The following is a 27,148-nucleotide window of genomic DNA, read 5'->3' as shown; positions in this document are numbered from 1 at the left end:
GAACGCCAAGTACAAGCTTTACTTAGTGATACCGGTATCTGATCCGTGGATCTCACAGACTGCGGCGTCCTCCATATCCCAGATTTATATTAAATAACAATGTGTTAAATAAAGGACAGGAAAAATGTCATCTCCAGATTATGTCACGAAAACTTCTTACATTTCTCTCTTCTTCATCTAGAATGCCAAAACAAAATACAAAAGGAAATCACCAAAGATGCGCAAATTGTGACATTAGATAAAACATGTCTGCATCGTCCTAGAAACAGCGCCCCCTGCGTCCATGGTGGAGGCTGGTACTTCAGTATTAATCTGCGATACGTGACACGTAGCTATAGACAAGAGTGACGTCGTTTCTGGAAGAAAACAGCAAAGATTTTCTAGTCTCAGGCTCATGTATATACAGTCATATGAAAAAGTTTGGGCACCCCTATTAATCTTAAGCTTAATGTTTTATAAAAATTGGTGTTTTTGCAACAGCTATTTCAGTTTGATATATGTAATAACTGTTGGACACAGTAATGTTTCTGCCTTGAAATGAGGTTTGTTGTACTAACAGAAAATGTGCAATCTGCATTCAAACAAAATTTGACAGGTGCATAAGTATGGGCACCTCACCAGAAAAGTGACATTAATATTTAGTAGATCCTCCTTTTGCAAAAATAACAGCCTCTAGTCGCTTCCTGTAGCTTTTAATGAGTTCCTGGATCCTGGATGAAGGTATTTTTGACCATTCCTCTTTACAAAACAATTCCAGTTCAGTTAAGTTTGATGGTCGCCGAGCATGAACAGCCCTCTTCAAATGATCCCACAGATGTTCAATGATATTCAGGTCTGGGGACTGGGATGGCCATTCCAGAACATTATAATTGTTCCTCTGCATGAATGCCTGAGTAGATTTGGAGCGGTGTTTTGGATCATTGTCTTGCTGAAAGATCCAGCCCCTGCGTAACTTCAACTTTATCACTAATTCTTGAACATTATTGTCAAGAATCTGCTGATACTGAGTGGAATCCATGCATCGCTCAACTTTAACAAGATTCCCGGTGCCGGCATTGGCCACACAGCCCCAAAGCATGATGGAACCGCCACCAAATTTTACTGTGGGTAGCAAGTGTTTCTCTTGGAATGCTGTGTTTTTTTGCACCATGCATAACGCCTTTTTGTATGACCAAACAACTCAATCTTGGTTTCATCAGTCCACAGGACTTTCTTCCAAAAAGAAATTGGCTTCTCCAAATGTGCTTTTGCATACCTCAGCCGACTCTGTTTGTGGCGTGCTTGCAGAAACGGCTTCTTTCGCATCACTCTCCCATACAGCTTCTCCTTGTGCAAAGTGCGTTGTATAGTTGACCGATGCACAGTGACACCATCTGCAGCAAGTTGATGCTGCAGCTCTCTGGAGGTGGTCTGAGGATTGTCCTTGACTGATCTCACCATTCTTCTTCTCTGCCTTTCTGATGTTTTTATTGGCCTGCCACTTCTGGCCTTAACAAGAACTGTCCCTGTGTTCTTCCATTTCCTTACTATGTTCCTCACAGTGGAAACTGACAAGTTAAATCTCTGAGACAGCTTTTTGTATCCTTCCCCTGAACAACTATGTTGAATAATCTTTGTTTTCCGATCATTTGACAGTTGTTTTGAGGAGCCCATGATGCCACTCTTCAGAGGAGATTCAAACAGGAGAACAACTTGCAAGTGGCCACTTTAAGTAGCTTTTCTCATGATTGCATACACCTGGCTATGAAGTTCAAAGCTCAATGAGGTTACAAAACCAAAAAAGTGCTTTAGTAAGTCAGTAAAAAGTAGGTAGGAGTATTTAAAACAAGAAAATGATAAGGGTGCCCATACTTATGCACCTGTCAAATTTTGTTTGAATGCAGATTGCACATTTTCTGTTAGTACAATAAACCTCATTTCAAGGCAGAAACATTACTGTGTCCAACAGTTATTACATATATCAAACTGAAATAGCTGCTGCAAAACCACCAATTTTTATAAAACATTAAGCTTAAGATTAATAGGGGTGCCCAAACTTTTTCATATGACTGTATAAATATAAACATCTAAACCCTTCTCCCTACACGATAAAAGATGCAATCGCCTTAGAAATCCTGTTACCGGGTCATTTATAATGCACAATAAATGCCATAAACTGGCAAACAAAGAAAACTATGGTGGAATTGCAAGTTTTCACCATTTCAACGCTGTTGGAATTTCTTCCCGTTTTTCAGCACATTTGATAAAATGAAAGGTATTGTACATAACTATAACTCGTCCCACAAAAAACAGTTATACGGATGGAAAAATAAAGAAAAATGACTCTTGGAAAAAGGAGAAGAAAAAACACAAAAAAGAAAAATCACTCGGTCAGAAAGAGGTAAAAATTTCACCCATCAGAAACCAGTAAAGTGCCAAAAAAACAGCTGATGGGACCTCAACGCCATCACAACAAATACACCGGCGAGTCCTCACCAGGTGATGTGTCCGTCACCTACTAGGGAAGGAAAATGTGTAAAGACGGAAGTTTCCTCCATCACCGATACTCACACTCAGGGAGTGACTGATGGATTGGAGTCTGAGGAGGCGTCCGAAGCTGCGGAAAGACAAAAAAGGCTTAATACCATATACAGACGAGACACAGATAGTATCAGGGTCATGTTAATGGCCAGGAATAAGGAGAGATGAGGAGGCCGCCATGGAAGCCTGCAGCACTTTGTAGGCCTCAAGAGTCAGCAGAGGAATCATCCAGGACACAGGAACAACACTTCAGAGATCCCCAGAATAGTGCTAACACCCCCCCAGATTCAAGGCCAATACCTGAGGCTCCTTATTAATAATCACAAGTAGTGAGAAGCTCCAGTATACTCACCGCTGGCCGCTGTATAACGGGTCTTATTCTCTGAAATAAGAGGAAATAGAATTAGGAACAGAAAACCTCCTCCGCAAACAGGAATAATGGGCCCCAAACTGTACGATGCACCCATAGAGCCCCAGACATCCCTCCTGTACCTGTGTGCTTATGGAGGAATATAACAAAAGAGCCGTGTAATACGACATTTCTCCACCAGAGGCAGCAGCAATCCAAAAGGTTAAAGGGATAGTCCAGTGAATAAAAATTATTTTTAATGTTTTCATAACTGGGCAATTTATTTATTTTTTTTTTGTTTTGTGCTTTTGAGTTTTTCCTTCAAATTTCCTGAGACGTGTAACTTTTTTCTTTTTCCAGCGCTGTAGCTTGGTGAGGGCTCTTTTTTTGCCTGACAAGCTGTAGTTTTTGTTTTGTACAATGTTTTGATTGACTTTTATTGAAGTTATGGAGGGAAATGCAACATCCAAAAATTGCCAATTTTGGAGTTTAAATTTTTCTTTTTATCGTTTAATATACAGCAAGTGGCAATAATTTTACAAATATATATATTTTTCATCAGTTTAATTTATTTTTTAGTTCCCTTAGGGGACTTGACCCTGCCATTGTCAGATTGCTTGTTCTATATACTGTAATATCTCAGTGTTGTAGCATATTGTGAATCTGTTATTTTATAAAGCCCGGCTCCAGGCTGGACCTTACAGGAGACCAAGATTACAGTGACGAATGCGTTCAGTAGGCTCCTAGCTGTCATGGCTTTCCATCGGCACCACGTGATCACAACCAACACTTATAAATGCCGCAATTAGTGATTGATAGTGGCATTTAAATGGTTAAGCAGCAGTGATCGGAGCTTCCTTTGGCCTTTGCTGTTAGCGGCAACATTCTGGCTGTTTGCAGCCACCACTAGGGGGAGCTGATCAGCTTACTGCAGACCATTATTGACCTGTGACAGATACTTCCATCAGACGTTGGGTGCAGATGTATGGAGAGGGCTCGAGCTGATCCTTATTTTGACTATATAATGCAAAACGTAAATCAGTTCAAGTCCCCTCTGGGAACTAAAAAAAAAAAATCTGTCAAATGTAATACAAAAATATTTAAGAAATAAAATACGGTAAATACAGTTTTGAATTATCCCCTTTTTTCCCCATCCAAAAATGAAAAAATTCAAAATAAATAAATAGATTTGGTGCTGCCTCATCTGTAAGAGTCCAACCTGGGAAAATGTAAAATTAATTACCCCATAAAACAGAGTAAAGAGAAAAGAAATTAAAATCCGGACTTCCACCTCCCCCTAAAGTGAAATAAAAAGCGCTCAAAACTTCATATACACCCCAAAGTGGAATGTGTTAGGGAAACCAAGAGTTAAAAGTTATAAGAAAATATATTTCTAATCCATGTTCTCATATCAGACAGAAGAGAATGTTTTGCACCTTGTAGAAGACTTGGGCTTGTCTACACCTGTGAGATAAAATGTTGCCTGTGCAATGGCAGAAATACGCAGGGAGCACTCAGCACATCGTCAATACGAGTAACTCTTTATGTTTATTGAATTCCGGGAAAGTTGCTGACGCCTATAGATTTTAGACCCATAAGGAAGAGACAAGTACTGTATGTTTGAATTGTCCATTGTATTCTAAGAGTATAAAAGGACTGACGATGTATCAAAAGGCAGACAACACTTATGACCAATGCCTTGTCCACTTGCTGCAAGGTAAGAATAAAACCTACCTTGTTCCGGATGATCACGTGCGTCGGGAGATAAGTTTTCTTCCAACTTGGTCCTGTGAACCGGAACCCAAGATCTCTCCCACCCTTCAGGGTCAAGGCTGACACCGTGCATGGGGTGGCCAAAGGCCACTTATTCTAAGATCTAGGGCTGAATTGCCGTACAAAGAAGCCAGTCTCTCCGAACCATGGGAAAGTGACGGGTTCTAGAACTGACAGGACGGTTTCATCAGAACCGAGGTATGACAGAACATCTATTTGTTCTCTTATTATAAACACGCAAATAAGAGAAGCTTTGGAAGCTAGAGCGAGAAAGTATATTATTCCGAGGAGGCAATAGGACTAGTTCTGGGAACTAGGGTCAGTCCATGGTCTGTGTTTGAAGACTACAGGAATAAATAACTCCGTGGGCACATTAAACTTAGAGAAAGCTTATTCCGAGGAGGGAATAAGGACTAGTTCTGGGAACTGGGGAAATATTATAAGAGAACATGTTAAGCTAACGAGATAGAGAAATACAATAGAAAATTAAGGTCTGTTTTGTTCTTTGTGATATATATACATACGTATATTGTAATTTTGTTGTTGCATTGTTTAAGATGATTAATCAGTGTCTTAGTCGTGCTCAGGGATTGACTAATTGGGACAGTTACTCAGGTGAATACCTGTCACACACGTGGTCCGTGGACCCACTGTGCCACGAGCCGGGCTTACCTAAGAGACTACCTGGTTTTCACTAAAGCCCCTGATGGTGGAGTCAGGCTTGAGTTGCAGGTAACCACCAGGTACCACTCCTAGGCAGTCCCCGGTACTGCAGCAGCTGACCTCAGGGGTCAGGATCGCAGACACGGACATGGGTTCAGAGTCATTGGCAGAACAGGATTCGGAACCTGATTAGACAAAACGTGTTCTGGGTCTCCAGACAGGACGGATACTGGTGCTGATTACGACAGTGCAAATTCAGGCCTAGGTACCGCCGGAGCGGTTTCAGGCCGAGGTACCGCCGGAGCGGCTTCAGGCCTAGGTACCGCCGGAGCGGTTTCAGGTTCAAGTACCACCGGAGCGGTTTCAGGTACAGCACAGGTCTCGGGAATAGGTAAAGGATTAGACAACACAGTAACGAGAATAGGTTCTGGTTCAGACCAACATGAGATTCCCGAACAAGGACCTGACAATGGACTTAGCAGACTGACTAAATGCTGATGTTGCTCAGGCACCTCATTACTGGGGAGAATGCCTTAAATACCTAATGCCTTCCAGCTATAGACTGGGGACATTGCAGGAGTGCTATAACCCCATTGTCTGCAATTGGAAGATGGTGGGAGGAAGCTGAATTGCAGTTGGGACATAGTGTGGTGAGTGAAGAATACTTAACCCCCGGGTTCTAAATCGGGTAACCAAACATCTAAAAAAAATGAGTGTCTAACTGGGGATGCCAAATGTATGCATAAACAGGATCCCATAAATGTAAAAGATCTTAAGAAGTGGCAAGAAAAATAAGAAATGAGTACGAGTGACTTTCATGGATAATCTGTCTGTCCGTCTGTGTAATACTAGTTAAACCCTCACATACAGTTATATGAAAAAGTTTGGGCACCCCTGTTAATCTTAAGCTTAATGTTTTATAAAAATTGGTGTTTTTGCAGCAGCTATTTCAGTTTGATATATGTAATAACTGTTGGACACAGTAATGTTTCTGCCTTGAAATGAGGTTTATTGTACTAACAGAAAATGTGCAATCTGCATTCAAACAAAATTTGACAGGTGCATAAGTATGGGCACCCTTATCATTTTCTTGTTTTAAATACTCATACCTACTTTTTACTGACTTACTAAAGCCCTTTTTTTGGTTTTGTAACCTCATTGAGCTTTGAACTTCATAGCCAGGTGTATGCAATCATGAGAAAAGCTACTTAAAGTGGCCACTTGCAAGTTGTTCTCCTGTTTGAATCTCCTCTGAAGAGTGGCATCATGGGCTCCTCAAAACAACTGTCAAATGATCTGAAAACAAAGCTTATTCAACATAGTTGTTTAGGGGAAGGATACAAAAAGCTGTCTCAGAGATTTAACCTGTCAGTTTCCACTGTAAGGAACATAGTAAGGAAATGGAAGAACACAGGGACAGTTCTTGTTAAGGCCAGAAGTGGCAGGCCAAGAAAAACATCAGAAAGGCAGAGAAGAAGAATGGTGAGATCAGTCAAGGACAATCCTCAGAACACCTCCAGAGAGCTGCAGCATCAACTTGCTGCAGATGGTGTCACTGTGCATCGGTCAACTATACAACGCACTTTGCACAAGGAGAAGCTGTATGGGAGAGTGATGCGAAAGAAGCCGTTTCTGCAAGCACGCCACAAACAGAGTCGGCTGAGGTATGCAAAAGCACATTTGGAGAAGCCAATTTCTTTTTGGAAGAAGGTCCTGTGGACTGATGAAACCAAGATTGAGTTGTTTGGTCATACAAAAAGGCGTTATGCATGGCGGCAAAAAAACACAGCATTCCAAGAAAAACACTTGCTACCCACAGTAAAATTTGGTGGAGGTTCCATCATGCTTTGGAGTTGTGTGGCCAATGCCGGCACCGGGAATCTTGTTAAAGTTGTGGGACGCATGGATTCCACTCAGTATCAGCAGATTCTTGACAATAATGTTCAAGAATCAGTGGCAAAGTTGAAGTTACGCAGGGGATGGATCTTTCAGCAAGACAATGATCCAAAGCACCGCTCCAAATCTACTCAGGCATTCATGCAGAGGAACAATTACAATGTTCTGCAATGGCCATCCCAGTCCCCAGACCTGAATATCATTGAACATCTGTGGGATTATTTGAAGAGGGCTGTCCATGCTCGGCGACCATCAAACTTAACTGAACTGGAATTGTTTTGTAAAGAGGAATGGTCAAAAATACCTTCATCCAGGATCCAGGAAATCATTAAAAGCTACAGGAAGCGACTAGAGGCTGTTATTTTTGCAAAAGCAGGATCTACTAAATATTAATGTCACTTTTCTGGTGAGGTGCCCATACTTATGCACATGTCAAATTTATTTGAATGCAGATTGTACATTTTCTGTTAGTACAATAAACCTCATTTCAAGGCAGAAACATTACTGTGTCCTACAGTTATTACATATATCAAACTGAAATAGCTGTTGCAAAAACACCAATTTTTATAAAACATTAAGCTTAAGATTAATAGGGGTGCCCAAACTTTTTCATATAACTGTAAGTGAGAGAATCTTATCAGAACCTCTGAGTGTGGCGATTGTTGATGAATCCAATACTTTCCTGCACATTGTGTAAAGGTCGCTTGTACTACATATAATATATATGGAAGTGAATGTATCACCCAAAATACGGATCTCTGAACTGAGATTTGTCCAGAAAAAAGTATACAGGAGTCTAAATCTTCATACAGGACTGACTTTTGAGGGAAACCCTACAGCACTTAACCAGACGACTGCTAGAACATATAGCAAAAAGAGGATTCAAAGGCCCCATTGTGTGTCCATATAGTGTATTATCTTTTGAAGAAGAAGCTAATACAGGAGGGCTTTGTAGAGGATTATTGGGAATAACATCTGATAACCTTAAAAAACAAACTAAAGGTTTTTTTCACGACAACTTATATTGTTGAAACTCCCGGGATGGTTAACTCAACGTCTCTGTGACCTGACTGTAAAGACCTTCCCAGGAACCACTGAACAAAAAAACCACGGTAAAGTAACCCGTTGCATTACAAAACGTTTCAGTGTTTTCTGGTGGTGGGAGACGCGTACGTAGTGGTCCTACAAAACCATTCTTACTGAACCTTTGCCAGTGTTTGAGTTTTTGTGTGTACAATTTGTGGTCTGTTATATGTTTTGATGTGTCTATATGACTTCTGGAATATTGTTATAAATTATGAGGATCCTTGAATGTGGGCACAATACAGCCAGAACTTGGTCGGGGAAGGCTCATAAAAGGGCAAACTGGGTATAGATATCCAGATGCATCCAAAAAGAAAATGAAAATGTGGATGGGTATTTCTTTAGCCTGAAAGAGATATCTGACAGTCATAGCCGTTCCAACCTCTCACTGACCAGGAGAATGACTCTACATGTGAACAGCAATTACAGAATGTACAGTTGTGCTCAAAATTTTACATCCCCCAGCAGAATTTTTCCTTTCTCGGCCTTGTTTCAGAGAATATGAATGATAACAAAAAAAAAACTTTTTCTCCACTCATGGTTATTGGTTGGGTGAAGCCATTTATTGTCAAACTACTGAGTTTCTCTTTTTAAATCTTAATGACAACCAAAAACATCCAAATGACCCTGATCAAAAGTTCACACACCCCAGTTCTTAATGCCATGTATTGCCCCCTCTAACATCAATGACAACTTGAAATCTTTTGTGGTAGTTGTGGATGAGGTTCTTTATTTTCTCAGATGGTAAAGCTGCCCATTCTTCTTGGAAAAAAAGCCTCCAGTTCCTGTAAATTCCTGGGCTGTCTAGCATGAACTACGCGCTTGAGATCTCCCCAGAGTGACTCAATGATATTGAGGTCAGGAGACTGAGATGGCCACTCCAGAACCTTCAATTTGTTCTGCTGTAGCCAATGACAGGTCAACTTGGCCTTGTGTTTTGGATCGTTGTCATGTTGGAATGACCAAGTATGTCCCATGCGCAGCTTCCGGGCTGATGAGTGCAAATTTGCCCCCAGTATTTGATGATATCGTGCTGCATTCATCTTTCCTTCAACTTTTACCAAGTTTCCTGTGCTTTTGTAGCTCACACATCCCCAAAACATCAGCGATCTTCCTCCGTGCTTTACAGTAGGAATTGTGTTCCTTTCATCATAGGCCTTGTTGACCTCTCTCCAAATGTGACTTTTATGGTTATGGCCAAAAAGTTCAATTTTGGTCTCATCACTCCAAATTACCTTGTTCCAGAAGTTTTGAGGCTTGTCTCTGTGATGTTTGGCGTATTGTAGGTTAGATACTTTGTGGCATTTGCGCAGTAATGGCTTTCTTCTGGTGACTCGACCATGCACCCCATTTTTCTTCAAGTGCCTCCTTATTGTACATCTTGAAACAGCCACACCGCTAGTTTTCAGAGAGTCCTGAATTTCAGTTGATGTTATTTGTGGGTTTTTCTTTGCATCCCGAACAATTTCCTGGCAGTTGTGGCCAAAATTTTTGGTGGTCTACTTGACTGTGGTTTGGTTTTTACAGAGCCACTGATTTTCCATTTGTTAATCACAGTTTGAACGCTGCTGACTGGCATTATCAATTCCTTGGATATTTTTTTGTATCCCTTTCCTGTGTTATACAGTTCAACTACCTTTTCCCGTAGATCCGTTGACAATTCTTTTGCTTTCCCCATGACTCACAATCCAGAAACGTCAGTGGCTGGATGAAAGATGCAAGAGTCTGTCTGGATCCCAGAAACTCACTCAGCTTTTATGCACACACACTGATTACAAGCAAACAGGTCACAGGTGAGGATGTTACCTTTAGTAGCCATTCAAACCCATTTGTGTCAAATTCTGTGCATGTTGACAGCCCAAAATCACCAGGGTATGTGAACTTTTGATCAGGGTAATTTGGATGTTTTTGGTTGTCATTAAGATTTAAAAAGAGAAAACACAGTAGTTTGACAATAAATGGCTTCACTCAACCAATAACCAAAAAAGTTTTTTTGTTATCATTCATATTCTCTGAAACAAGGCCAAGAAAGGAAAAATTCTGCCGGGGTATGTAAACTTTTGACCACAACTGTATTTCTCAGGGGATGGCACTAATGAGAGAAGTTGATGGAAAATGTATTTGGTAGAAGGAACTGGGAATGTGAGAGAAAGAAACAGAAGACATGATAAATACTGTGGTGTAAGAGGAAGAGGAGGGATGACTGGTGATACACAGTACACATACATACTTTGTCTGTGGAAACGTGGGACATTGAGTTTCAGCAAAGAGAAAGAAGAGGAAGAGTTACTAAACTTTACAGACTTAGATATGCTATTGAATGATGGGGACCCCAAGATAGAAGTGACCATTAGTGAGAAAAAGATTGTCCTCCTATGTGAGTCAGGGACATCAAGAACAGTGGTGAACCTCAGGACATACCCCATGGGCAAACATCTAGAGAAAGCATAAGTGTAAGAGGGGCCAACAGTCAAATTCAAGTCATTTCAAATGACAACTTTAGGGCTTTAAGAAACACTAAAAGAAATCAAGATTAATAATGTGGTACTCAGTAAGGGTAATTTTTTTCAGACCAAGCAGAGGGAAAAATTATGGAATCACTCAATTCTGAGGAAAAAATTATGGAATCACCCTGTAAATTTTCATTTCCATAACTAACACCTGCATCAAATTAGATCTGCTCGTTAGTCTGCATCTAAAAAGGAGTGATAACACCTTGGAAGTTGTTGCACCAAGTGGACTGACATGAATCATGGCTCCAACACGAGAGATGTCAATTGAAACAAAGGAGAGGATTATCAAACTCTTAAAAGAAGGTAAATCATCATGCAATGTTGCAAAAGATGTTGGTTGTTCACAGTCAGCTGTGTCTAAAATCTGGACCAAATACAAACAACATGGGAAGGTTGTTAAAGACAAACATACTGATAGACCAAGCAAGACATCAAAGCGTCAAGACCGGAAACTTAAAGCAATATGTCTCCAAAACAGGAAATGCACAACAAAACAAATGAGGAACGAATGGGAGGAAACTGGAGTCAATGTCTGTGACCGAACCGTAAGAAACTGCCTAAAGGAAATGGGATTTACATACAGAAAAGCTAAACATAAGCCATCATTAACACCTAAACAGAAAAAAACAAGGGTACAATGGGCTAAGGAAAAGCAATCGTGAACTGTGGATGACTGGATGAAAGTTATATTCAGTGATGAATCGCGAATCTGCTTTGGGCAAGGTGATGATGCTGGAACTTTTGTTTGGTGCCAGTTCCAATGAGATTTATAAAGATGACTGCATGAAGAGAACATGCACATTTCCCCAGTCATTGATGATATGGGGCTGCATGTCAGGTAAAGGCACTGGGGAGATGACTGTCATTACATCTTCAATAAATGCCCAAGTTTACATTGATATTTTGGACAGTTTTCTTATCCCATCAATTGAAAGGATGTTTGGGGATGATGACATCATTTTTCAAGATGATAATGCATCCTGCCATAGAGCAAAAATGGTGAAAACATTCCTTGAAAGAAGACACATAAGGTCATTGTCATGGCCTGCAAATAGTCCGGATCTCAATCCAATTGAAAATCTTTGGTGGAAGTTGAAGAAAATGGTCCATGACAAGGCTCCAACCTGCAAAGCTGATCTGGCAACAGCAATCAGAGAAAGTTGGAGCCAGATTGATGAAGAGTACTGTTTGTCACTCATTAAGTCCATGCCTCAGAGACTGCAAGCTGTTATTAAAGCCAGAGGTGGTGCAACAAAATACTAGTGATGTATTGGAGTGACTTTTTTCCCTCTGCTTGGTCTGAAAAAAATTACCCTTACTGAGTACCACATTTTTAATCTTGATTTCTTTTACTGTTTCTTAAAGCCCTAAAGTTGCCATTTGAAATGACTTTAGTTTTGTGCCATGTCTGTGATCTGCTTTTTTTTCAACAACATTAAACAACTGAATGAACATCCTCTGAGCCCGGTGATTCCATAATTTTTGCCAGGGGTTGTGTAACAACTATCAAACTTCCAGTTACCAAGCCTATAATATTGAACAATCACAATGCTATATCTATTGTCATTAGAGTCTTTGTGAGCTCTGATTGTCCATATAGTTTGTTGGGTACTGATGTACTCAGTGCCATGAAGGCATCTATTGATTTCTCTTCAGATGCTCCTCAAATTGTATCTCTAGTACATAAAGAGAAGAGACACTGTGTACACTTATGGCATAGTGGCGTAGAGCCAAATTCAGAGTTCAGTGAAAGTGAGAGTAACTCCGCACATGAGGGAGACAGAGGGGGCCGATGTGCCTGCGGGGTATGACCTAGCTAAAAGTGAAAGTAACTCTCAGCACATGAGGAAAGACTCCTCCTGGGGTGCTGGGTTAAAATAGAGATTGACAAAATCTGGACAACCCCAGGGAAACTTTCAGTACATGTCCAGGGGAGTCTTGGTTCCCAGTGACAGGAATCTATGGATCTATCCCTGAGTACGGGTTGAGAAGAAGCCCTGAAGGTGGTACCCAACACTCTCTGGTCAAAAGGTGCAGTGGTTGTGGGATGCCAACTGGTTGAAATCACCCCAAAGTCTTAGTTTAGGCCTCACCAAAGACACTACCCCCTCAAACTAGAAGCTGATGAGAGTTACATGATGTCAGTGTTCACTCAAGAGTACGGGGAGAAACAAAAACCATTGGTCTATTACGCCTCTAAATTAGACATGGGAGCCGGGGCTCTGCTGCAGTTGTTGCCACATCCGTGGCTGTGCAGGCCTCGGCTACATTGGTATTATTTTACTCCCTGACGCTTAAGGTCTCACATGTGGCAGCAGTCATATAACTGCAAAACAAAATGGATGGATAAAGGTGCTTTAGTAAAAAATAGCATGTATGTATGTGTATGAAAGCCCATCCTACCAAGTAATTTATTTAGACATGTTCCACAGGGACAAGCCATGTCTCAACAGGAAAGATGGTAGGAATCGTATCTGAGATATTTACAGAAAATGGATTCAAGAATTATAAAAAAATAATGTTTGCCTGTCTTGCCATATTTGTGCAAAAGATAATTCCCAGGGGAATTTGAGACTAAGGTGAGGGCAATTCCCCACAAACGCAATACCCATTCCAACACATATGCATGGATTCATAGAATGCAGAATGCATAGAATTAAAGAAATGTGAAGGGAAAAATATTGCCTAGTGATTATTGATGCATTGACAAAATGGATCAAAGTATTTCCTAATGCCAACCCAGATGCTGAGACAGTGGCAAACTCCTTGTGTAAGAAATCATACCAAGGTTTGGGATACCGGAGAAGATATATAGCGATAGTGGTCCACACTTTGTAAATATGATCATTACAACAGTGCAACAAAGTTTTAAGATAGAGGTGAAAAATAATTGTGTCTATCACCCTCAGTCGGCAGGGCTGGTAGAAAAACATAATGACATACTTAAAAACAAACTCAACAAAAGTATGAAAGATACAGGGAAAAACTGGGTTTTCTGCCTCCCATTGGTCATTCGAAATGTTGTGAGGCCAAATATATGTTCTGCCCCAGCTCAGACCATTTGTAAGGCACGATGAGGAAGCTGACCAAACTATAGCAGAATATATGGCAAAGATGCTAACAAGGAGCAGGCCGTTCCTCAAGGATTAATAGTGAAACCTGGAGATTGGGTCCTGATTAAAGTGATGAAGAAGAAACATTGGCATAAACCCAGATGGAATGACCATTCCAAGAGTTACGAACCACTCCAACTGCGGTAAAGGTGGCTGAGAGGAAGCCGTGGATTCACCTTTCTCACTACAAACTGGTAAAAGGTCACCATCTCCAGAGGCAAAAGTCTGACTACAAAGGGGGTCCCCTTAAAAGGAGAGGACTCATCTCAACCTCATTGAAGAAACCAATGGCCAACAGAAAGACAGGTGATGAGGTTTAGACAGGTGGCAGTTATTCCGGGGATAATACTGTGGGTCCAAAGAAGATATATAATATATACCACCCCCAAGGGCTTATAGTGATTTTTGTAAAAAAAAACAAACATTAACCTTTCATTAGGGAGAGACATCTAATGAAGTATAGGAGGGTTTCTGCTCACTGATGAAGGATAGTTGTGGAGCAAGGGAAGCTACCTTCCTCTGGCTAATTAACACCCTGGCCTGGGTGTATGAATACCTGCTGTGTATCAGAGGGAGGTGTCGGTGATATTACTCCTTGTGAAGGCTTTAGCAAGAGCAGTACTACTTCCTCTCTGGTGCTTGAGGACATGTGCGCATTTGTCTGGAGTCTTTTAAAGTGAAGCAATTTCCCCCCTGTTTGTCCTCCCTTGTTGTCTTTAGTGTTTAGTGGGGACCGACTAGTGCTCATCTCCCGCCTTCCCTAGCCTTAGTCATGCGCCAGGAAAAGACAGGGCGATGCACGCGTGTGGCGATTGGTGAAGAACCAATATATGGTCGTTAGGGGAGACAGGGTGACACTAGACCAGCCTATGAGGTCTCCACTCCCCCCTTTCCCTAGAGTCCGGGCTCCCTTTCCTTATTCCCTTTGTGTTGCACTAAGTCTTTCCCACACCTTGCATGACAGGTGGGTGTGCCTTGGTACAATTCTTGATGCCCTTCCACCTGTTTTCAAAGAAGGATCTCACTGGGCCAAGGGAGGCCCTTTTGAGAGACTGGCACAGGTCCAAAAGATCCTTTCCGGGTGGGTCCCTAAGAGGGTATTCAATTGAGTTTAAAGCGTGTTCGAGTCTCTCCTGGTAGGCTACAATAAACAAAAATGTGGATTGGATTAATTACATATATTATAACCAACAGAGGTTTGTTAATCATACACGAGATGCAGTAAAAGGTATTGCAGAACAATTGGGTCCAACTTCCCTAATGTCCTGCCGGAATCGAATGGCGCTTGATATGTTGTGTAAAATGTTTGGAACTTACTGTTGTACCTTTATCCCCAATAATACAGCCTCATATATTAGTATAACGAAAGCCCTGGAGGGCCTGACATTCCAGTCTGAGGAACTAGTGGAAAATTCATGGATAAATTATCCATTTACAATCCTGTTGGAAGGGTCGGAAGATGGAGCGGACTAATTACATTGCTACTGATGTCTCTCTGTGTGATGGCAGCTATATAGGTGACCTGCAGATGTTGTTGTGTACCTTGCATAAGAGGACTTCTCCAAAGGCTGATTGACACCACTATAACTAAAATCATGTAGCAGGATGAGGAACCATTTGAGATCAAAACTGATGAGACCTCCTATTCCAGCTACCAGGATGATGGCATACCCTGAAAAGCCCAGCCGGGAGAAGGACTGCTTTAATGCTATGGACATTTGGGATATATTTTGTATAAACAGGAGAGAAATGTTAGGGAAATCAAGAGTTAGAGGTTATGGAAAATATATTTCCAATAGATGTTCTCACAGCAGGGACAAAAAAATGTTTTGCGACCTTGTACAAGACATGGGTGTGATGCTAGTGACCACTCACGGACAAGCCATGAGGCTGGGTAGTCAAGAGGTCTGAGGTCAAAAGTCAGGAGCATACGTCAAACACAGAGGGGTGAGACCAAGCAATAGTCAGGTCACAATTCGGGGTCAGAACTCCAAGAAGGTAGCGGATCACGACAAAAGGGCTAGGCAAACGGATGATCAAGACAAATCCAAGGTCGAGCAATAAAGATCAGAATACAAGGCTAGAAGTACAGAGCAAGCACATGTTTGAAATGTCCATTGTATTGTAAGAGTATAAAAGGTCTAACGGTGCATCAAAGGGCAGACAACTCTTATGATCAATGCTTTGTCCATTTGCTGCAAGATAATAATAAAAACTACCTTGTTCCAGATGATACCATGACTCGGGAAATAATTTTTCTTACAGTATGAATTAAAGCTTCAGCCCAATACGCAAAAAGCAAGGCCGGACACAGCTCCATCAACAGAAAAATAAAATAAGTTACGGGTCTCAGAAAATCACAACTCAAGCGAAATATTTGATACAAAGTTCAGAATTTTTTTAAGCGCTACAAAAAAAAACCTTTATAAGTTTGGTATTGCCATCATCGTTGTGAGCTGGAGAAGCATTTTCCCAGGTCACTTTTACTGTACAATGAACCTCATAAAAATTAAACCCAAAGTGGAATTGCATTTTTTTTCACCATTTTATCCTCTTTCCAGAACATTATATTGAAAAGTGAATGGTGTCTTTCAAAACTGCAACTGATCCCGTAAAAAACAATCCACATATTGCTATGAGAATGGAAAAATAAAATTATGAAACAAGAGGAGGAAAAAAATGCGTCCTTAATGGGCTAAATAGTATGTGCTACTGTGTATCTGAGTGGCCGATCTCCATCAGCGTCACATCCTGCACCGAGCCCTTTATTTCTGACACTTACTCTTGTATATCATGAATCCAGCACCTGTGAGAACGATGATGACGAGGATGATGACCCCAGCAGTGGTGATCGCAGTCAGGAGCGCGTTCTGTGCCCGTTCTAAACGGTTAAATGAAGAAATGATAAGAGCTCGAACACACGAGAGATTCCTACATGATAATCACATAAAATAACAGAACACGGACACATCATAATATAAATAATAATAGAACATTCCTGCAGATTTGTGCGAGATATCACAAGTCTAAGAGACCGAATGTCTCATGAATGTGGAAAGTTTTTCCAATTATCCGTATAAGTAACGTGAAGCTGATGAAACACTAAACTGATAAAACCGGAGGGAAGTGACGGAGAGACTGAGGTTGTTGTGAATGTGGTAAATACAGTAGTGTTCAAAATAAAAGCAGTGAGTTCAAAAACATGAGTTAAGCTCAAAACTTTTATACTAGTTTTTATTTCCAGCATTGGGAACATTGCACACTGTTTTCTAATTCCAAACATGAAGAGAAATGTATATAATCGTTAACTACTTTACAGAAAATAACAAAAAATTAACATTGGGCCGTTCTAAATAATAGCAGTGTCTGCATTTGTCTTTACAAACTCACAATATGTCTCTTCTTTTTTTGAGGATTTGGCATTCCTGTGAATCACTAACCTAATATTTAGTTTTATACCCATAGTTTTTTAGAACTGCTTCACATCTATGTTGCATAGAGTCAACCAACTTCTGGCTCCTGTCAGCTGTTATTCCAGTCCAGAATGCTTTGACTACATCCCACAATTTTTTGGCAGTTGTTGGCTTTGCCACAGAAATGGCATTTTTGATATCACCCCACAAGTGTTCCATCGGATTAAGGTCCAGGGATTGGGCCTGCCACTCCATAACCTCAATTTTGTCGGACTGGAACCAAAATTTTTCTAATTTACTGATGTGTTTAGGTACGTTATCTTGTTGAAACACCCATTTAAAGGGCATATCCTCTTCAGCGTAAGGCAACATGACCTCTTCAAGTATTTTAATATATGCAAACTGGTCCATGATCCCTGTTATGCAGTAAATAGGTCCGGCACCATAGTAAGAGAAACATGCCCCTATCATGATGCTTGCACCACCACGCTTCACTGTCTTCAGAGTGTATTGTGGCTTGAATGCAGAGTTTTGGGGTTGTCTGACAAACTGTCTGTGGCCCTTTGACCCAAAAAGAACAATTTTACTTTCATCAGTCCACAAAATGTTTCTCCATTTCCCTTTAGGCCAGTTGATTTGTTCTTTGGCAAATTGTGCCTGCTTCAGTACATGTCTTTTTTTCAACAGTGGGACTTTGTGGGGACTTCTTGCTAAGAGATTAGCTTCACACAGGCGTCTTCTAACTGTCACAGTCCTCACAGGTAACTTGAGACTGTCTGTGATCATCCTGGAGCTGATCATTGGCTGAGCCTTTGCCATTCTGGCTATTCTTCCATCCGTTTGAATGATAGTCTTCTGTTTTCTTCCACGTCTCTCTGGTTTTGCTTTCCATTTTAAAGCATTGGATAGATCATTTTAGCTGAACAGCCTATCATTGTCTGCACTTTTTTATAAGTTTTACCCTCTCCAATCAACTTTTTAATCAAAGTACGCTGTTCTTCTGAACAATGTCTCAAATGACCCATATTTCTCAGGCTTTCAAGGAGAAATGCATGTACAACATGTGCTGGCTTCACCCTTAAATAAGGGCCACCTGATTCACGACTGTTGCTTCACAGAATAATTGACCTCACTAATTGACCTCCACACTTCTGTTATTTTTATCACATCCCCTTTCAATTAATTATTCAAATACACAAAAACCTGCAGATCATGAATGCGGAGTTTTCTTAGAATTGGCTGCACCAACTGGTAAATTGCTTGACATGTGGTGATATAATTTATACTAAAAACAGTGATTAATCTGGTTAGTCATATTGGACTGCTATTATTTTGAACACTACTGTACTAGTACAAATCTATAAGCGAACAATATGCTGATGGAAGAACTTTTTCACTGATTGCAGAGACCTGATCCCTTTCCAAATCAGTTCATGGCGAGACCACAGATGGGACAATGTACATATTTCCCTGCATTATCCTTCTCATTCATGAGCGCTGGAGCCCATGAATGGCTGTTGATGGGCTGCAGCATTCCGTCAGACAGAACTCACACGAGTGCTGGGAGTCAAAGTGCCAACATTGTACAGTGGGGGAAATAAGTATTTGATCCCTTGCTGTTTTTGTAAGTTTGCCCACTGACAAAGACATGAACAGTCTATAATTTTAAGGGTAGGTTAATTTTAACATTGAGAGATAGAATATCCCCCCAAAAAATCAAGAAAATCACATTGTATAAATTAGATAAATTTATTTACATTTTGCAGTGAGAAATAAGTATTTGATCTCCTACAAATCATTATGAGTTCTGGCTTCTACTGACCAGTTAGACACTTCTAATCAACTCGTTACCTGCATTAAAGACAGCTGTCTTACATAGTCACCTGTATAAAAGACTCCTGTCCACAGACTCAATTAATCAGTCAGACTCTAACCTCTACAACATGGGCAAGACCAAAGAGCTTTCTAAGGATGTCAGGGACAAGATCATAGACCTGCACAAAACTGGAATGGCTACAAAACCATAAGTAAGACGCTGGGTGAGAAGGAGACAACTGTTGGTGCAATAGTAAGAAAATGGAAGAAATGCAAAATGATTGTCAATCGACATTGATCTGGGGCACCATGCAAAATCTCACCTCGTGGGGTATCCTTGATCATGAGGAAGGTGAGAGATCAGCCTAAAACTACACAGGGGGAACTTGCTAATGATCTCAAGGCAGCTGGGACCACAGTCACCAAGAAAACCATTGGTAACACATTACGCCTTAAAGGTTTAAAATCCTGCAGTGCCCGCAAGGTCCCCCTGCTCAAGAAGGCACATGTGCAGGCCCGTCTGAAGTTTGCCAATGAACACCTGGATGATTCTGTGAGTTATTGGGAGAAGGTGCTGTGGTCAGATGAGACAAAAATTGAGCTCTTTGGCATTAACTCAACTCGCCGTGTAGGGAGGAAGAGAAATGCTGCCTATGACCCAAAGAACACCCTCCCCACTGTCAAGCATGGAGGTGGAAACATTATGTTTTGAGGGTGTTTCTCTGCTAAGGGCACAGGACTACTTCACCGCATCAATGGGAGAATGGATGGAGCCATGTACCATAAAATCCTGAGTGACAACCTCCTTCTCTCTGCCAGGATATTAAAAATGGGTCATGGCTGGGTCTTTCAGCAAGACAATGACCCAAAAAATACAGCAAAGGCAACAAAGGGGTGGCTCAAAAAGAATCACAGTAAGGTCTTGGAGTGGCCTAGCCAGTCTCCAGACCCTAATCCCATAGAAAACTTATGGAGGGAGTTGAAGCTCCGAGTTGCCAAGGGACAGCCTCAAAATCTGAATGATTTAGAGATGATCTGCGAAGAGGAGTGGACCAAAATTCCTCCTGACATGTGCGCAACCCTCATCATCAACTACAAACAACGTCTGACTGCTGTGCTGCCAACAAGGGTTTTGCCACCAAGTATTAAGTGTTGTTTGCCAAAGGGATCAAATACTTATTTCTCACTGCAAAATGAAAAAAAAATTATTTAAATTTATACAATGTGATTTTCTTGATTTTTCTTTGGATATTCTATCTCTCAATGTTAAAATTAACCTACCCTTAAAATTATAGACTGTTCATGTCTTTGTCAGTGGGCAAACTTACTAAAACAGCAAGGAATGAAATACTTATTTCCCCCACTGTACGTGATGTATGACATGTATCTAAGCCAAGAGAGAGAAACTGGAGAGGAGACAAAGAGCAAATACGGTCTTATTTGGGTAACAATGTAGAAGGATATGCATGATTGCGCTCACCTGGATGGGTTGTGTGCACACAACCACTTATAAGGCTTAATGCAGACCCACGAGTAGATAAATACATAGAACTGGAGAAACAAATGGGTTAATCTGCGATGCCATGAAAAAAAAAATGAAGGATGCCAATCCAATTTCAGGTGGTTTTATTCGTCAACCCGTTTCGAAGTATATGACTTTTTCATCAGGACAAACCATGATCTGATCTATTCTGGAGATAGTCGAGTGCTGTAGTCAGCTTTATCCAGCAGCCCCATGAACAATGAATGGAGTGGAGGCTGAGCATGATGCACCTACGCACTAGTTAAAATAAGACTGCAGAGCCTCCATATCGAGCTTGCCAGTGGTAGGACCCCCAGTGATCAGCCAGTTATCCCATATGTAAGAGGGTGCACTCCATGTGGCATTTGTGACTGGCAATTGCCACCTACTGCCCAATACGAAACCAATAAGAGGGGGTTAGTGTTTTGAGAAGGACGAGTCTAGCGGAAGCACCAAGTCAGGTAACACCCATGACGCAGTTTCCTGATATAAAAAGCTGCGGAGCCAAGGCGGGAGGAGACTTGGCATGAAAGAGAAACAGCAGGACGTGTGCTCAGGGGTACATCGCGACCAAAGTACCAGGCCACACTTGAGAGACCAGTTCGGCAGGCAGCTGTTCGCCCATGAGTGAGACCCAAACTGCGCCAGGCAATATCCTTGGACCAGACCACGCCGGTCAAAACCTGTGGCCCAGCCCTGTGCCAGTCAAGATCCGGAGACCAGACTATGCCAGACAAGACCCAAGGCCCAGCCCTTGTCCTTCCGGACCCTGCAGATGCTCGGCGCAGGTCAAGCCCCGAAGATCTGGGAAGGACCCTAATCCGGAAGTGGTCTTCTTATTGCTTCACATCAGGATGATAATATATCTGACATGTTAACTATTTAAATTATTATTATTTTACTATTACTATTTAAATTATCATTATTATTAAAAAAAAATATTAAATGATTGATTTCTAATAAAAACTGCCCGACCCCTGATGTTTCCTGTGCACGACTCTTGGTCTGATGATGGGATGGAGGGTATGGAGGGTGTGGAGAATGCATATAGCATTGAAATAGGGAGTTCGCCACCAAAAAATTTACAAGGCACAATTTGCACATACCAAACAGGCAATGCCCAGGAGAGCAGCCCAGAAAGTTGTCACGTTTGAGATATACCCCTTTAGAGAAAAGACTCACCCCATTTTACATGAAGTGGTCTCTTTAGGCTGCTGTGATCCACATAACAGGAGTATCTGTCATCCTTTTTGGGGGTCACTTCTGCACTGACCCTGATCTGATAGGTGCCATCAGGATTGGGGAGGACGTGTGTGGTCTCATATGAGTGAACCTCGTCCTCTCCGTTCTTCATCCACTTCACATCCACAGCTCGGGGGTGAAATCCGTACACCTGACAGTGAAGCTTCATGGTGTCTCCTTTCTCCTGACCGGACACCTTCACCTGGGGCTGAACTGAGAGTAAAAGACATAAAATATATAAGTAGCCCTCAAATAAACAAAGGGCATCAAAGAATCCCCACAGCTACGATCATACAGTGTATGGACTCTTAAATGAACAGTATGAGGACAGTTATGGACATGGGGTCTATTTAAACCTTTAAACAGGACTTGTCATCTGCTCAAAAAATTACGTTAAATACCTGGTAAAGATCCCTGAGTGCCCCCAATTCTGCCTCTTTTTTCCGTTTTGCGCTGTGTGGTTCCAGTGCAGAAATATTCACATTTGTTGTTTTTGGAGTGCAGCATGTGAAATCTCTGCTAGTCATTCAACCGGTCAACTAGAGTCTTCTCTGCAGATGCTGCCAATTACAGCACAGCACTTTCTGTCACTGCTACAGTAGATCAGCTGCAGAGCTGTGATTGGCAGCATCTTGGAGGGAAGGGTGAAAGCACACACCTCCAGAGATGACTCTGAACACACGTCCAGTTGTACTGCAAGCAGAAACTTCACATGCTGCGCTCCAGAACAAACAAATGTGAATATCTCTGCAATAAAGTGACGCAGCGCAAAACGGAAAAGAACGGTAGGATCGGGAGAGCTCAAGGATTTATACAAGGTATTTGACTCAATGTTTTAAGCAAGTGACAGGTGTCGTTTAATAATACATCTGATAAGCAATGATTATTATCTAATGACCACATATAGAATGACCGGAACAATCAGGTCCATACAGACAGCTCATAAGGATTGAGATTACATTGACACAGGACATAAACTTAGTTGAAAAAAAATCAGCCCCAGATTTTACTGTGAAACTGCAGCAAAATGGGCAGCACATCCATGGCACAATCCATCTGGGGTACATGCAGATTCCTCCAGCTCCATAGATACTTTTACCATGAATGTTGGAATGAGGTTAAAGAACATTACGCAGTGTGAGAGTGACTTGGGGTAAAATCTCACCCACTTGGCTGGCACTATAATATACTGCAGATTTTCGGCTGCGCTATTGTGGCAGTAAAACAAAGGCGACGCACAGACATCGTGCCCAACACACCTACCGAGCTGCTGACACCAATCACTGCCCCCAGGGTAACACTCTCACACCATGTTTATCTCCTAATGAAACATGTTTATGGACCACCTGATATATGTCTATAGGTCTAATATCAATATGGAGAAGAAAACCTCTCATTTTTGCACATATAATGGACAGTGACGTCACCTCTCCGTTCCAGGACTTCTCTTCCGTGCTCCAAGAATCTTTTCAGTAAGTCAATACACTTATTCTCCAGATACACCTTGTATCTCTCCCCCATTCTTACATCCGGTCTGTTCCATCTGTATGCGATTATCTGAGCCTCGTTCATGATGGGTGTAAATGATCCGGTCTGTACGTCTAAGTCCATGAACTTTTCTCCGTCGTATCTAAACTCCTCATATCCTCCGGTGCCGCCATCATCTCGCAGCTCGCAGCTGGTCATCACCTGAACGAAATGGAAGCCTGCCCACAATACAGCAACATGTTATACACGGGTTATGTATACAGTACAGACCAAAAGTTTGGACACACCTTCTCATTTAAAGATTTTTCTGTATTTTCATGACTATGAAAATTGTACATTCACACTGAAGGCATCAAAACTATGAATGAACACATGTGGAATTATATACTTAACAAAAAAGTGTGAAACAACTGAAAATATGTCTTATATTCTAGGTTCTTCACAGTGGCCACCTTTTGCTTTGATGACTGCTTTGCATCTTCAGAAGATATCTTTATATATTTCATTACTTCTCCATCGTCATATAACTTGTCAGAGCTGGGATTCAATCGCAGGACCTGCGTTATGGAAGGCAGCACCTCTAACACTGAGCCACAGGATGCACTTTTGTGAATATGAGAATTTTCTCTGCCTAAAAACCTCAAGCTTTCTTTTTTTTTCAGGCATATTATATTGGTATATATCAAAATATCTCTATATGCCCATACATAATAAGTAAAAAAAACACTGAAGAGTCATAGATTTTTTCCATAAAGTTACCAAAATAGCAGCTATAGTAATCGCATTTTTAAAATATACTTTTTAATAAATGGCACAAACCGGTAAAGAACACAGACTTATTTGGTTTCCTCATAGAAACTCATACAATACAGTGAACTCATTATTGATGGTTCTGGGTAAATAAAATCATAGAATAACTCATAAAAAGTAAAGATATAAAACATGAATGTATCTTTTACATGCGTGATGCCAAAATGTCTCCTAAAACAACTACAGCTCATCTTGAAAAAGAAAGCAAGACCTCATAGTTTTTTCCATTTTACAATTTTTTTTTAAGTTTGGCCTTTAGGGCAATGAATAATGTAAGACGAAAATAAAAAATCCTTCTGACCATCTGAACAAAAAAACTAAATTTCCATGAGGATTAAATTACAAACCGGGTGTCATATTGTTGTCTCCGTCTGTTTTAGATTCTCGTCATATATTGGGGTCTTAATTGTTTTTCTATATTTATGGCATGTTTCCATATGTATAGTTTGTTATGTGCAAGTGTATATACGTGGGAAGGGAATGAGTGTGGGGCGCGGACATGTTTTGTACTTAACCCTTGGCTGTCATTGTCCGCTGGACCTCATACAATACACAGAATACTTTTTTGAATAAGCATTGAATACTTTCTATTGGACATGTAGGACGTTGTGTTCTCACCGTCCGTGTGGTTGAACCTCTTGTTCCATATCAGTAATTCACGTCTGAACACGGCCTCGTTTTCTCGATCGATCCTGGATTCCCTCTCCCAGTGCTCCGGACTTTCCTTCCCCTGCATCCATGAAGCCACAGGTCCGGTTTTGCCAGTGTCACTGCTGTAGAGCTCAACGTACTGGTCATCCAGATATCCAACAATCGAAAAGTCGGGTATCCCATATCCTGGAGTCGAGACCCCCGTGTAGTAATAGCGCAGAGAGTGACTGTCTGAGAGAGACATACAGGATCATCCCAAGATATTGGGAATAAAGCGATGCTGGAACCTGATTATATCTCGCTTTCATGATTTTCTGGTTGTCATAAACTGACATTACAGCGTTGGTGCCGAGCAGTCTGGATTTTCCAAGATTTGACTCTCAAAACAACCAAAATAGCAACCGTTCACTATTTTGCTGGAATCTTTTTTTAGGATTGGGAAAGGGTTAAAATAACTAAAAAAAAATGTACACTTAGCTTTCCTTATCTGTTCTTATACCGTCTGCTCAGCTCCTTGGTCCTCGGCACTGGCATGGAGCATCTGGAAGCTGCAGAGGAGGCCGCATAAGAACAGATGACGAAAGGGGAGTATTTTCTTTTTCTCTTTTTTTAAAGAGGTTGTCATCTACCCGAATAGTCCCTTCTCGATCACTATGTTTCCACCTAATAAATGGATAACACCTATACTCACCTCCAGTGCCTGCTGCGTTCCAGTGATGTCGGCACTGACTCTCCCAGGGATTGCATAACAATGATATGTCACGCAATCTCTGCAGCCAATCAGAAGGAGACAGGATGGGGGACATAATTACAGGAAGGAACCAGAACGGGGGACATTATTACAGGAAGGAGCCAGAACGGGGGACATTATTACATGAAGGAAGCAGGACGGGGGACATTATTACAGGAAGGAGGCAGGACGTGGGATATTATTACAGGAAGGAGCCAGAACGGGGGACATTATTACATGAAGGAGGCAGGACGGGGGACATTATTACAGGAAGGAGGCAGGACATGGGATATTATTACAGGAAGGAGCCAGGACGGGGGACATTATTACAGGAAGGAGCCAGGACGGGGGACATTATTACAGGAAAGAGCCACGACGGGGGGACATTATTACAGGAAGGAGCCCGGAAGGGGGGACATTATTATAGTAAGGAGCCAGGACGGGGGACATTATTACAGGAAAGAGCCACGACGGGAGGACATTATTACAGGAAGGAGCCCGGAAGGGGGGACATTATTACAGTAAGGAGCCAGAACGAGGGACATTATTACAGGAAGGAGCCAGGATGGGGGACATTATTACAGGAAGGAGCCAGGATGGAGGACATTATTACAGGAAGGAGCCAGAACGGGGGACATTATTACATGAAGGAAGCAGGACGGGGGACATTATTACAGGAAGGAGGCAGGACATGGGATATTATTACAGGAAGGAGCCAGAACGGGGGACATTATTACATGAAGGAGGCAGGACGGGGGACATTATTACAGGAAGGAGGCAGGACGTGGGATATTATTACAGGAAGGAGCCAGGACGGGGGACATTATTACAGGAAGGAGCCAGGACGGGGGACATTATTACAGGAAAGAGCCACGACGGGGGGACATTATTACAGGAAGGAGCCCGGAAGGGGGGACATTATTATAGTAAGGAGCCAGGACGGGGGACATTATTACAGGAAAGAGCCACGACGGGAGGACATTATTACAGGAAGGAGCCCGGAAGGGGGGACATTATTACAGTAAGGAGCCAGAACGAGGGACATTATTACAGGAAGGAGCCAGGATGGGGGACATTATTACAGGAAGGAGCCAGGATGGGGGACATTATTACAGGAAGGAGACAGGATGAGGGACATTATTACAGGAAGGAGACAGGATGGGGGACATTATTAAAGGAAGGGGCCAGGATGGGGGACTTTATTACAGGATGCAGTCATGACTGGGATTATTATTACATGGGGGGTGAACACGCATGTCTTTATAGGATCTAGAATGCTACACGGGCCTGTATGTCTGACCATCATACAGGGAGGGCCCAGGTCCATGTTTTGCATCGTGGCCCATTAGACTGTAGTTACGCCACTGATAATGTAACAGACAGCTCCGTACATACTCACCAGAGTACACCCCGGACACTGCCAGGAGGATCAGTGTGAGGACGATCATCTTCTGCATCCTGCGTCTGATATAATGGAGAAACATAAAGTAACCAGGGAGAAGCAGAGAAGGCAATAAGCGTTCACACTGCAGATAGGAAGGAAGGGACCTGACAGCTCAGACTCACC

General features: G+C 41.8%; 1 protein-coding gene across 1 annotated transcript; it reads right to left on the bottom strand.

The window, feature by feature from the left end:
- Positions 1 to 27,148, bottom strand: LOC141155250 (major histocompatibility complex class I-related gene protein-like). Its single transcript, XM_073642050.1, has 8 exons — positions 26,981 to 27,148; positions 24,819 to 25,082; positions 23,330 to 23,608; positions 21,843 to 22,115; positions 16,693 to 16,791; positions 2,873 to 2,902; positions 2,551 to 2,596; positions 1 to 177 (listed from the first exon to the last, which is right to left on the bottom strand). Exons 1-7 carry the CDS (start codon positions 27,063 to 27,065, stop codon positions 2,553 to 2,555), a joined length of 1,074 nt encoding a protein of 357 aa, XP_073498151.1. The 5' UTR covers positions 27,066 to 27,148; the 3' UTR covers positions 1 to 177; positions 2,551 to 2,552.

The sequence above is a fragment of the Phyllobates terribilis genome, unplaced genomic scaffold (assembly GCF_046119375.1).
Source record: "Phyllobates terribilis strain yellow unplaced genomic scaffold, ASM4611937v1 Scaffold_7__3_contigs__length_470593459, whole genome shotgun sequence".
NCBI classification, from domain to species: Eukaryota; Metazoa; Chordata; class Amphibia; order Anura; family Dendrobatidae; genus Phyllobates; species Phyllobates terribilis.
This window is presented reverse-complemented; position numbering and strand designations above follow the sequence as displayed.

Bases quoted from the DNA above. Each gene is read 5' to 3' on its own strand.
- LOC141155250 (XM_073642050.1), bottom strand. From the start codon at position 27,065: ATGTTTCTCCATTATATCAGACGCAGGATGCAGAAGATGATCGTCCTC. The intron at 16,792-21,842 runs GTGAGTCTTTTC...TTAACCGTTTAG, and splicing joins ACCACTTCATGTAAAATGGG to AACGGGCACAGAACGCGCTC. The intron at 2,903-16,692 runs GTAAGTGTCAGA...CTCTTATTTCAG, and splicing joins TGGATTCATGATATACAAGA to AGAATAAGACCCGTTATACA.